This window comes from Microplitis demolitor, chromosome 3, assembly GCF_026212275.2.
Source record: "Microplitis demolitor isolate Queensland-Clemson2020A chromosome 3, iyMicDemo2.1a, whole genome shotgun sequence".
Taxonomy (NCBI): domain Eukaryota; kingdom Metazoa; phylum Arthropoda; class Insecta; order Hymenoptera; family Braconidae; genus Microplitis; species Microplitis demolitor.
In genome coordinates this window covers 8264751-8278095 of record NC_068547.1, presented here as the reverse complement: position 1 = coordinate 8278095, position 13345 = coordinate 8264751, and the positions used below count along the sequence as shown (strand labels likewise).

Below are 13345 nucleotides of genomic sequence, written 5' to 3'. Positions count from 1 at the left end.
ACAAGTGGAATGTAATATTTTTAATAATAATAATAATAATAATAAAAAAAATTAATTAAAAAAAATTATACCGCTAATTATATCGATCGTGAATTAATGAAAAGGACTCTTCGGTGAAATCTACTTATTAACTTTTTTTCTTCTTGTTTATTAAAAATAATGAAGAAAATTTTTAGCTAATTTATCGTTTATCGCAAACAACTCAAGAGATTAACTAAGAAAAAGTAGTGAAGTGAAATTTTCAAGTTGATTTTTAAATTATGAAGGTAATTTTTTAATTTCATTCTTTTTTTTTTTCATTGAAGATCAAGATAAACGTTTTTTGATCAAATTTTATTAATAAATCAATTTTTTTTATAAAATAAGAAAACTGAAAATTTTGATTTTTTTTTAAATTGTAATTTTTTTTAAAGAAATATTTTTTTAAAATTATCAATTATTTTTTGAGCGCAACAAAAAAAGTCACACAGTAAAAAAAGATTTCTTTGTGCTAAAAAATTTTTACTTGCCCTGAGAAATTGAAAACAAGAATTTTCTTCAGGCAAAAAAAAATTCTTTAAGACGAAGCAAAAAATTTCTTGCATCAAAAAACTTTTTCTAGTTTCTAAAAAATTTTTCTAAAAAATTTTTTGTCGTCAATTCATAATCCAAATTTTTATCGTGCAAAATTTTTCTGTGTATAAATGAACGGTTTCAGTTTTTTTGATTTTCCATTAAAAGTCATAAATTTTATTATTTTTTTTCAATGCAAAAAAATAAATCGTTGATTTTTTTTCAAATTTTCAAGTTTAAAAAAAGTTCAGCATTTTTAGATTTTGAAGTAAAAAAATATTCCATCTTAAATAAATTCTTTTGAATTATCAAAAAAATTTTGTATTTAAATAGATATCTTCTAAAATAATTTCTTCAATTATCGAACTACCTTCAGTATTTTTTTTTTTTTTTTTTTTTTTTTTTTTTGTACAAAAAATATATTTTTTCATTACGAATATTCGAAAGTTATTTCTTGTGTACTTGTTCTTAATCAATCTCTTAAATTGTAATATTATGTACATTGTATTTTATTTGTGAATCATTAATAATCTTACTTAATTTTACTTAATTAATCGAACCTCCAATATCTCATTTAAACGTGAGCAATCATCATTTCTTTGTTATTTTGTCAATCATCATTTTTTTTTAAATCAACTTTTCGAGGCACATAGCTCGTAATACACTTGAATTTGTATTCAATTGCGCTTATAAATCCAAGCGCTACCGAATTATTATTTTTTTTTTTTCTTTTCAATGATAATTATATATACGCTTAATAACAACTATAATATATAAGCAATTTGAGATGAAATTTTCAAATTTCACATGATTTTTTTTTCTTATTTTCTCTTTTTTTTAAAAAACTATGATACTCTTTATATGCATGAATAAAATGATTCTTTACATCAGGTGATTTTTTTTTTTTTTTTTTTTTCAATAGATCACGAACATTTTTTTTATACCCAATAATTTTTTGTTTTTTGATTTAATTACTAATGATCGAATCATGTTCTCATACTAATCTTTCCTCAATTTGTAATTTTTTCAGGTAAATAATTTTAGCGTAATTAAAAATATTGTTTGTTTGTTTGTAATAATATTGAACCTACCTTATTATTTTATACAAACTTTAATTAATGTCGCTGTTATTGTTCATTGGTGTTGCGGTTGTTTGAGCTACGTACTAAAAATTGTCTTCATCCATTCGGCTCCAACACAGGAATCACTGGCGGTATTATTTTCTTTGGAGTTGACACTGGACAACCGAGATTGTTATTTAAACTGGTAGAGCTGTTGTTCAGAGTACAGTCGATTGTTGTAAGCTCGGTGATATTCAAATCTTCATCGGACCTGGACTGTTTTTTTAAAACTGGACTATCGCTTTGTTTGTACTGTAAAGAATAAGATAATTAATTAAATCTTAGGGACGATGGGGTGAAATTGGATACCGGAAAAATTGAAAAGAAATTCGTTTTTTTAAACACTTAAAAATGGTGTGCCGTCAACTGATCCCAACAATTTTATACCACGACAAGTAATCCGTTCAAATTGACCCCATCGGCATATAATTAAAAATGATAAAGATAAGAATTTTAAAGATGATGATAATGAAAGTTATGACAATCTTGACGAACCTGATGAATTAAAAAATTCGTTGTCCGTTGAACCAGTTGTCAGTGGGATCAATTGTCTGTGGGATCGATAGTCTGCAAGATTAGTTATTTGTGGGATCAATTGTTTGTGGGATCAGTTGCCTATGGGGTCATTTGTCTGTGGGGTCAGTTGCCTATGAGATCAGTTGTCGATGGGATCAATTTTCATATGATCACTTGTAGGGTATCAGTTGTCTGTGGGATCAATTGTAATGGAACCCATAAAAATGTGTACTTAATGTAAAATAATGATTACTTGTATATTTTCCGTAATATGTAAATCTCGATTTTCTTCATTTGAATTCCAAGAAGTCAAAAGCGGCTCTTTAGCTCCCGTTTCGATACCATTTGCCAGCGTACCCTATTTCAAAACAAGTATTTACATTATTTGAAATTTCAAATTTATTTAATTATCTATTTTTAAGTATTTTTACTTTAGTGTCTAATTGTGGGTTCGTCGAGGTCGGCGATGATGGACAAAGTACCGCCAGTTCAATTTCATTACAACCAATTCGATTGTTGACTTGCTGACTCACTGAAGTCGATGATTGTTCAATACAACACGTAGTACTATTTCTTGAAAAAATACGATTTTTAAATGGCTGAGCACTTTCTCGAAGTGATCGTGAGTGTTCCCATTTTTTACGACAGTATATACTACACAGGCTTATCAGTATAAAGCAAATACTTATACCCACACCTAATATGATACCTAAAATTCATAAATAAAAACATAAATAAATTACAATCATCTGTAACAGGTAAAAATATTTGATGATTTATAATTTACCAAGACTTTGATCCGGTTTTGATTTAGCTGGTGGTTTTTGTTTGTCTGATGAAGTAGAGGTTTTAGACAAACTGACTCCCGTAAATATAAAAATAGGATCAGAACGTCTTCCATATCCAGCCTTAGTTGCTGCTTGTACCATAATATAATAACGTTCTCCCAGTGGTAAATCAGGCAAAATTACAGAAGTTTTGTTTCCAGGTACAGTCATATTACCCCACGTTAATGTGGAATTTATTAAGTCCGATGAATAATAAGATAAAAAATATGATAATATTATTCCATTTGTTTTGCTCGGCTCCTTCCAAACCACACGTATTTTTGTACCATTTTGAAAAACTTGCACTTCTTCAGGTTTACCAGGGACTGAATTTAAATATTTACTTTTAAATTTCAAATAAATTAATGGTGATACTTTTAATTTTGATAGAATAATTACTCACCATCTTCACTTGTATAACACTCGATGCTTTCACTAAACTGACTGCTATTTAAATCTTTTTGTAACATTCTTACTTTGAATCGGTACAATGTAAATGCTTTGAGTTCACCAATAATTGCTTTGGTATCATTCCTGAAATTAAATTTATGTTCAAACCATAAGTCACATAGAATCCATAAACTTCCGGTAATATTAAGCTTCAGATTTTTAAATCTAATTCTTTCAAGTTTAAACTTCAAATATCTCAAAAGCTATCAAAATTTCGAAAAAAAAGTTAGAGACATTTTTTGTAGGAAATTTAACATACTACAAAAAAGGTATCTTGCAATTTTTTCTATAGTTGAATATTTACACAGATAATTGCAAAAAACGATTAACACTTTTTTTTAGAGTGAAAAATTTATTAACTTTTTTACCAAAATAAATAATGAGATATTTTTATTAATTATACGATCAATTATAATCAGTTCCTAATAATTTGCCACAAGATTTAGTTATAACTATTGAAAATTATAATTATTTTAAATAAAAAATGTTTTTTTTTATCGCAAATTAAAAATTGTAAAGAAATCGATCTCTAGAAAATTTATTGTAAAAATATTAATGTTTCATTCCATTTTTACAATGGAAAATAAAAAATTAGGGGATGTTCTTTTATGTGAAAGTTAAAAAAAGTCACATTGTCAAGGTTTTTCTTAAAAATTTTCATAATGTGATTTTTCTTCACATTTTTAGGCTTTTTTTTTTAATTTTTCATGAATTTTATAAAAGAAAATACTAAAAATATAAAGAAAAATTACATTATGAAAATTTTATTGCATATATTTATTATCCGATTAAATCTGATAAAAATTCGATTAAGTTTCATTTAAATTCAATTGAATTTAATCAAAGTTTTTATTATTGTTTTTTTTTTTAATTCGCTGTCAAATATTTTTTATCCTCAAAATTAAGCAGAGCTGTACTTGTGCAGTAACCAAAATTTTAAATAATAATACAACAATTAAAATCTAATAAAATATATACTCACACAAAAACACATTTAGATAAATTATAATCTGGATACTCTACTGGTTCATAACAAACTTGATATTGATCTACACTAGTTTTATTTATTACAGTCCAAGTTAATTGAATTGATGATGGTGATAATGGATTAGCCTCTAAAGCTACAGGAATATTACCTGTAAATAAAATAATTAATCAGTAATTGTACCCACTAACTTATAAACGATGTCAACGAACGTTAATACACTCACCAGATTCATAATAAATGGATTTTATAATTTTTAATATACAATCACTGGACACTCCTTTAGTAACGATACATAAGCCCACTGTATAAGAAATATTTGGTTCTAAAAAATAAATTTTAGTACATGATAATTTATATTAATGAAATTAATAACGGTAATTAAAAATTAAAATTTACCGAGATTCGTAAATAAATACTCTGTAGAATTTTTGTCCAATAACGCAGTAAATAATTTATCACCGTTGACAGATTCGCAATATATTTGCCATGAGTCGAATTTAAATGTTTCAAAATCGGCCTCTTTTATTTGCCATTTCATCTGTTAAAAATAATATCAATTATTTGTTTATTATTTAAAAATTATCGATTAAAAAAAATCTTAGAAAATATTCCCCACTTTTTACAAATATTCAATGACTTTTAACTGTCACATTATTAAAAATTTTATTAATCATTGAAAAAAAATTAAATCATTAATTGAAAAAAAAAAAGACAGAAAAAATTTTACTATATAAATTTGAAAAAAAAATTACTTACAATTTTTATTAATTAGAAGTTAGACGAAATTCGTAAAATTTCAGTGAAATCTTTATTGAAATTTGAAATGTCAAATATTTTGGGCTAAAATATATTTACAAAATTTGATTTTACTCCTAATTAATAAAACTTGTAATTTTTTTTTTTTAATTGATAAATAAAATTTTAATATCACGAGTCATTAAATATTTTTATAAAGGGGGGGTCAGTATTTGAAAATGACCTTAATTTAAAAAATTAATATTATAAACTAGATAATTAGTTGGTAATTTAATTAATCAATAGGTAAATAATAAAACCTTTAAATGAGAAGCATTCATGTTGATCATCTCAACATCCAAAATATTTCTAATGTTGTAATTATCAGTATCAACAGTAGGCATTACGACTGTGTTCCATCCAAGAAGAGATTCACTGATATTCGGCCATCCTTTTTCTGTTCTTGCTAATACTCGTAAATCATATTGTGCTCCTGGTAATAAGTCTGCAATAAAAATAAATAATTTATATAATTAATAACAAACTTAAATTACTTATAAAACAATCATAATAATACCAGTCAATAAATGATGTTCAACATTAGCAGGAACAAAAATTACTCGATACGAAGGATGTTCATGAAGCCTCCATTGAATTTTGTACTCAACGACAGCACCCCTTGCTTCTTTTTTCGTCAAAGGTTGCCACGTTATGTTTAATTTTGTAGAACTTAAAACATCCACAGTTACTTTTGGCGCGGTTTTTGGAACTGAATATTCAAAATGTATTAACAATATTAATTAAAATATTCAGATTATATTTAAGTACATATTTTATTTAGTAAATACAAACCACTTGGCGCAGTAGCACACACAATTGTGGCTGATTGATCACTAGCTCCATGATTATTCCAAACCCTCACGTAAAATGAATAATTCGTGTATGGCTCAAGAAGTTTTGTTACTTCAACGGACGTTGAGTTGCCTGGTTCTGGTGAAACTTCTTCTTTTCCACCTTCTTAAATTTTAGAAAATTTATAAAATAAAGTTCCTATAATTTGAGGTAATAGTTTTGAACAAAAAAAAAAATCATAAAAATACAGTCTAAAAACTGATTAGAAAAATGTTTGAGAAAAAGTTAGTGGGGAATTTGGTTTTTTCTTTTTGAGTAAAAAGAACACGTGCCTCAGGACGGTTATTTTTCGATACAATTGCGGTTTTTTTTAAATATCTTATGAAATATGCAGATTAAAAAAAAAATCATAGGAACAATTTTGTAGAAAATGAAATTCTTGACAGAAAAGCTCATATTTATTTTTTTTTATAAAATGTGTATTTATCAAGATATTTTTAAAAAACATTATTTTTAACATTTGTAATAAGATCTAAAAAAAGTTTTTTTTTAAATATCTTGATAAATACACATTTTATAAAAAAAAGGAATGTGACCTTTTTTGTCAAGAATTTCATTTTCTACAAAATTGTTCTTATGATTTTTTCCTTTAATCTACATATTTCTTGAGATATTTTCAAAAAACTGCGATTGTATTGAAAAATAAACTTTTATCGTCTAGAAACAAGTATTTTTTTTATTTAAAAAGAAAAAACCAAATTCCCCGTACATTGTTTCACTGGAAGTTTTTTATAGGGCGCTTGAGAAAATTTAATTTTTAACGATCGCCCTAATATACATGAATGCTTGGATACTGGTTCTCTTTCCTTAGTACAATTTATTATATATTAAATATATGATTGATATACCTTCAGGACTATAATGAACAGTGTAAGCAGTAATACTAGAAGGTGGCAAAGATTGTGGTGGAATCCATGAGATAGTTATTTTAACTGGTGATGGCGCGTAACATTTTAATTCAGTCGGGGCAGCAGGACTATTACGCGACGCGTTAACTTGTAACCGACCAGCGGCCCAAATTTCTCCGGCAGAATTAACAGCCACACACTGATAATCACCAGAGTCAGATGGTACTGTAGCTGAAATCGCCAGCTCCACTTTATTATTCTCCTTTACATAAATTGTTTTCCGTCCTAAATTAAAAACATTATTTTATATTTCATATTTTAAATTATAAAAATACTATTTGTATTTTTCTTATGTTCAATTCTTACCATTAACTGTAATATTTTCCGCATCTTTGAGCCAATATATAGTTGGAGTTGGTACTCCATCAGCTTGACATTCAAATCTAGCTGTTCTACCATTGGGACAATTTTGATTTATTGGTTTTTTAATAAACGTTGGAGGAACTGTTACATCTACAGTTATATTCTAAAATAAATAAATTAAACATTAATTAGTAAATAGTTTTAATTCAAATATTTGACCAAAAATATGCAGATAAATGTTTATTTTTAATAAATAGGCCATAGTAATTTTTTTCTCTTTAAATAAAATTATAGGACTTGGAAAAATTTTATGATACTAAAGTTAGCCGACGTTTAATAACTTTTGAATTTTTTTTCAAGACGATAAATTATAAAAAAAATTTTTTGGAAAAATTACACGTATAGTTTATTTGATTTTCTTCATGTGCATATTTTTAGTTTTTTTTTTTGTTTGCAATCGATTTGTTGAAAAAAAATCAGAAAATTTTGAATTCCGTTAACTTCAGGATCATGAAATTAAATGCAACTCAAAACATAATATTATTTAAAAATGTACCTGAATCTCCATAGCGCCAGTGACAACATTTTCTACGGAACATAGATAAGTGCCAGCATGAAAAATGCTGACATTTTTTAATTCGAGTATACTGATACCGGTAGTTGAGTTAAGAAGAATGCGAGGTTGCGCTGAATTGGCTCCATCTTAAATATCAACGTACGTTCAATTAATAAAATTATTATTTCTTTTTTCAATTTGAAAGTAATTATTTTGAATACCTGAACGTTGTGGTACAAATGACCACTTTAAAAATGATAATGGATTACCAGATACTGCACAAACGAGAGTAACATTCGATCCATTAATTAAAGAATAATTATAATAACTTTGTGGGAATAATGAGGCTGGAATGTTTGATTCTTGTAATTTTATTTTTGGAATAACTGTCAGTTTTGCCTCTTTGCTTTTTTTGGTTTTTTTAATAAAATCATTTGTAACTATACATCTAAAAAAATATTTTACATTTATTATTTTATTATCAAATCAAAGATAATGTTAATAAAAAAAAACTTCATTTATTTTACCTATATAAGCCAGCGTCAGACTGTTTTGTTGAAGTTATATAAAGAACACCTGGTGGTACCATGATATATCTACTAATAATAATTATTTATTTATAATCAAAATCATAATTCGTAATTATATAGATGTGACGTTTCATCTATTTTTGAATTTCAAAAATCGAACAATTGAAATGTCATCAAAATTTGTTTTTACTCTACTCAGTAGCGGATTAATAAAAAAAAAATTTCTCGGTTATTGTAATTTAAAAATCATAAAAATGATTTATAAATTTTTTATTTAAATAATGGTGGTAATGTAATTTAGTTGTGTATTATTTTGAATACTTTTTATGATAATGAATTTATCCGATGTCTAATACTTTTTGGATTATTTTTTAAAGTGATAAATTTAAAAAAAAAAATATTCGAAAAAATTGTAACTAAAGTTTTTTTAATTTTCTAAATGTGCATTTTAAAAATTTATTTTTTTGTAATTGATTTGTTAAAAAAAAAAAACCAAAAATTGTAGATTGTCAATTTCCGGATCAATTCTTTTTTACACATTAGTTTTTTTTTTTTGTCATTTTTGTTTAAAAAAAAATTTTTACTATTGAATGAGCAAGTAAATTGTGCACGTTCAAATTTTCCAATTTTTTCATACTGCGCATGAAAATCAGAATTAAAAAAAATTCATCGGTCTTACATTTTTTTTTTTATTCAATTATTTTGTTTCAAAAATAATTTAATTAATTCGCCAGAGTAGATTAGATAAAAAAAATTATTACGAAATCTTAATTTTATTTTTTATGACCGAATATCAATAGAACCTCACTTCTATGTAATTGTTTGATAATTAAATCAAATGTATTTATTGATTTTATGAATAAATAGTAAATCGATCCATACTTTGTATTATTGCGATCTGATAATAAAAATCTTCCATTATACTGCCATGTAATATTCGGAGGATACGGTATACTATCAATTAAACAGGATAATCTAGTAATTTCTCCTTCATGTACCGTTATATCATTAGGAGACTTCTTAAAAGTATATGAAAGATCTGAAAATAAATATTTCAATATATATATATATCAAGTTTTAAATATCAAGAATTCTTTGTTAAATAATCAAAGGTTCGGATTTACTTTTTTGGCGTCAAATTTTTTTATTTAATTATTTAAAAATTTAAAAGTTTATCTTCATCTACGTCATTAATGATTTCCGACCCTAATTAAATATCAAATGACAAGAAACTTTAATTAAAATTTTAGCCCTCAGTCTTAATATAAAATCACGTTGACAAGTAAAATATTTTTTTTTATTCAAAAAGTTTTCGTTTTCATGACTTTAAAAATTTTATTTGTGTTCGGATTAAATAAATACGTAAAATTGCGATTTTTACATGCAATTATTTATTATGAAGGTAATTAATAACAGATTTACTCGGAACTGCACTTTTTTTTTTTTTTTTTTTGAGAAAATTAAATAGGATTTGGCGGGAATTCAAAAGTTTAAAATTTTAAAAGAAAAAAATTTCATAATTATAAAAAATTAGTAGTAAAATGTAAACCTTGAGTAATTTAACATAAAATACTTCCTGTGTACTTTATAAATTAAATAAAAATCAATTATACCAGCAATTTGTATGAATACCGGCGAAGATCGTAAAAATCCTCCAGAAGAAGTCCGTCCAATACATCGATACTCGTGTTTTTTATACATATCATTAATCGTTTCGTTTCGTCCAATAGATTTTTGTGCCAATTGCAAATTTTGTTTCTATTACAAATAAAAATTTCATTAGTATAGTTATTAAATAGATTAATATTTTATAATAATAAAAATAAAAAATTTCTATAATTTAATTACACCAATTTTCAAATAAAAATTTTTTAAATCTTTCATAATTTTTTTGTTCAAATCTAGGCAAAAGTGCTAGAGAAAACAAGAATTAGTAGATTACACACCAAGGGAGGAAAGTAGGGCATTCAAAACCGTGTAATTATCTATCCCAGCCGAAGATGAGGGTTGGAAACATGCGGACGTCCTACCTCCCGGGGTGTGCACACGACTTTTCACCAGACCTGCACTTGAAGTTCGAATTTTTAATAATCGTGAAGTTAACAGACAATTAGAAATTTTCTGATTTTTTTTTTTTTTAACAAATCAATCACAAAAAAAAAAACTAGAAATATGCACATGTAGTAAATTGAAAAAACTATAAGTGCAATTTTTCAAAATATTTTTTTTGAATAATTAGCTGTTATAATATTATAATTTTGCCTGTTTGTGGGAAGAATGACGCATTCGTTAATTTTTATCATTCGTTTTCTGATAAAAGAACAGAACGACTTTTTTCCATTTAAACAGGGCAAGAATTTAAACTTCTAGTGCGGGTATGGTAAAAAACATCATACAAAAGACCCGATTATTGACGTAGTATCAATTCATGACAGTGCGTTTTTTAGGGCTCTCTATATTCCAAAGATTGAATAAAAAAACTCTTGGCTTGAAAAGATGTTGAAGGAAGTTAATAAATAATTCAATAGAATACCCTTCAGTAATTGTTACTCTGTTGACAATCGAGTCTTACCTCAAACGGGTATAATTATTTAAAATAAATAAGAACCTTGTAAAAATGAAGTGAGCCATTGTCGAGAATTTCGCATCTTGCAATCCCACATGGTAGTACTGGTTCGCCATTGTAAAGCCAAGATACATCGTGATTATTACTTGGTAAACAATTTAAAGTAACACCCTTTCTTCCCAGCACAACATATCCCCCGGGCTCAATTCTTAAATTTTGGCTCAAACTTTTACTTAAGTTTAAATTCACCCCATCTCGTTTCGATCCATTTTTGTTACCGTTTAAATTATTACCAGTTCCTTTACCACCTAAAAAATATAATTAGTTTATTAGCATTAAATAATATAAAAATTAATTTTTTTTATTACTCTTGATAATTAATTCAGGTAAATAACCGATAAATTGAATTTTATAATTTTCAGTAATTAAAAATATGATCTTTTTATCCACAAAAAAAAAAAAAGAATTTCTTGACAGAAAAATTTTGAGGTCTCAAAAAATTTTTTGCATTAAAAATTGAAAACGAAAATATTCTTGGGGCCAGCAAAAATTTTCTTAAGACTATAAATTTTTTCTAGTTCTCAAAGTTTTTCTTCATACTGAAAAATTTTATGACTATAAAGTAAGCAGACATTTTAAAATTTTTTGATTTTTTTTTAACAAAAATATATATTAAAAAAATATTTTGAAAAATTGCACTTATAATTTATGAAATTTTCGACATGTGCATTTTTTTAGAAATATTTTTTTTTTCATTATTTCTGCTAAAAAGAAAATTTTTTTTAATTTTAAATGTCTGCTAACTTTACGATCATAAAATTTTTATTCGCCCTAAGAAAATTTTTTGCTTTAAGAATAAAAAAGGAAAATTTTCTTGGGACGAGAAAAAATTTTCTTGAGCAAGAAATTTTATCGTCAAATAAAATTTTCATTTTTCTTTATAATTAAAAATTTTTACTCGTTCCAAGAAAATTTCTACTTCTCTCAACAAATTTTTTTCTACTCCAAAAATTTTTTTGCGCCAAAAAATTCTTTTTTTTTTTTTGCATGCGACCCAAACAATTCTTCCGAATTTAATTTCATATAATTACACCTAAAAAATACATTGACTTAAATTACATATAAAAATAATTCAACGACGTACAATAAAGTGAAATTAAAATAAAAAAAAAAAAAAATATGTATACATATATCTGTACAAACAGACGTATTCACGGAACCATAAGTATAAATCAGAATATGTCCGATGAATTTATCCACAAAAAAAAATTCATTGTTTGAATGACAGGTTGTCACCATCATGCTATCGATCGCGGGTGCGTGACGCAAAAATAACCTGCCCCAAAAAAATAAATTACCCATCACATGGATGCTACAAAATCCATGTAATAAAAACCCAATATTTAATAATATTTAAATACAACAATTAAATACCGACAGTAAATTATAAACATGCAAATCAGAGTAATAAAAAATTTAAAAAATTTTTAAAAATTTAAAAACGTGACTTAAAAAACCCACCTGCGGCGCAAACGGGCTCGAGCACTACTTCCGTAAACAAGATGCCGAACAAAAGCACCCGCGCCGCCATAAATCTGGGCTCATTGGCACCCTAATTATATTTTACCAACAAATTTTAATCAACAGGACACTGAAACTCCGCACCTTTATCACTATTTCTCGTGATAATTTACGCCGCATGTTTGACATCACCGTCACTTATTTTACCGATGGTTATTTATTTTTTTTTTTAAATTATTTATTAGCCTCGGTCGTAACTTGTATCGCGACTTTGAAACTCGCGATACTCTAAATCGCCGTTCCGTTCACCAAACACTCGCCCCGCGGACCACTAACGCGACAATCACGCCTCTGTACATTACATTCTTACTGTACTAAAAAATAAGTACATTAATTATATTACGCGACAATAAATAATTCCTTGGATATTTTATTTAGTCCGAGAATATTATTTTAAATTAAACACGTGAGTATGTGATAAAGACACGCGCGAAACTCGGAGAATATAACGCATTCACGACTCACGTTTACGTGTGTAATATAACTAAAAACTAAAACAAGTCGTTGAGTTGTATATAGTCTTTACAATCACACGCGATCGCGCATCTCCGCCTCTTTCCCCTCGGCGGTTCGCGAGTTTGTTCTTTTCTCTTCTTCTTTCTTTTACCCTTCTCCCGTATTCGCCAACATGAGCGCGCATATCGTTTGCGAATAACGTTTGCGTATAAAACAGTTTTCGCGCCAAAATAATGAATTATTTGAAATTCATTTTAACTGTCATTCGTTTTTACCAAAAAAAAAATGATTGTGAATGTAGCAGACGTCAGAAAAATTTAAAACTATTAAGAAATATAGTAAAC

The 13345-nt window shown here is 26.4% G+C and overlaps 1 protein-coding gene across 3 annotated transcripts; it reads right to left on the bottom strand.

Annotated features, from left to right (window-relative positions):
- Positions 1 to 979: 979 nt before the first annotated feature.
- LOC103569671 (protogenin) lies at positions 980 to 13299 on the bottom strand. 3 transcript variants are annotated; one of them, XM_053737337.1, is made up of 20 exons: positions 12486 to 13299; positions 11007 to 11272; positions 10012 to 10156; positions 9281 to 9437; positions 8396 to 8467; positions 8090 to 8316; positions 7869 to 8014; positions 7316 to 7475; positions 6950 to 7234; positions 6042 to 6206; positions 5767 to 5958; positions 5510 to 5694; positions 4851 to 4992; positions 4678 to 4776; positions 4449 to 4602; positions 3420 to 3550; positions 2977 to 3342; positions 2621 to 2898; positions 2443 to 2547; positions 980 to 1925 (listed from the first exon to the last, which is right to left on the bottom strand). In XM_053737337.1, exons 1-20 carry the CDS (start codon positions 12553 to 12555, stop codon positions 1731 to 1733), a joined length of 3540 nt encoding a protein of 1179 aa, XP_053593312.1. In that variant the 5' UTR covers positions 12556 to 13299; the 3' UTR covers positions 980 to 1730. The 3 variants fall into 3 exon arrangements, with proteins under 3 accessions (XP_053593312.1, XP_053593314.1, XP_053593313.1); XM_053737339.1 differs by having other exon boundaries at positions 6042 to 6203; XM_053737338.1 differs by having other exon boundaries at positions 8396 to 8464.
- Between the last annotated feature and the right edge of the window lie 46 nt (positions 13300 to 13345).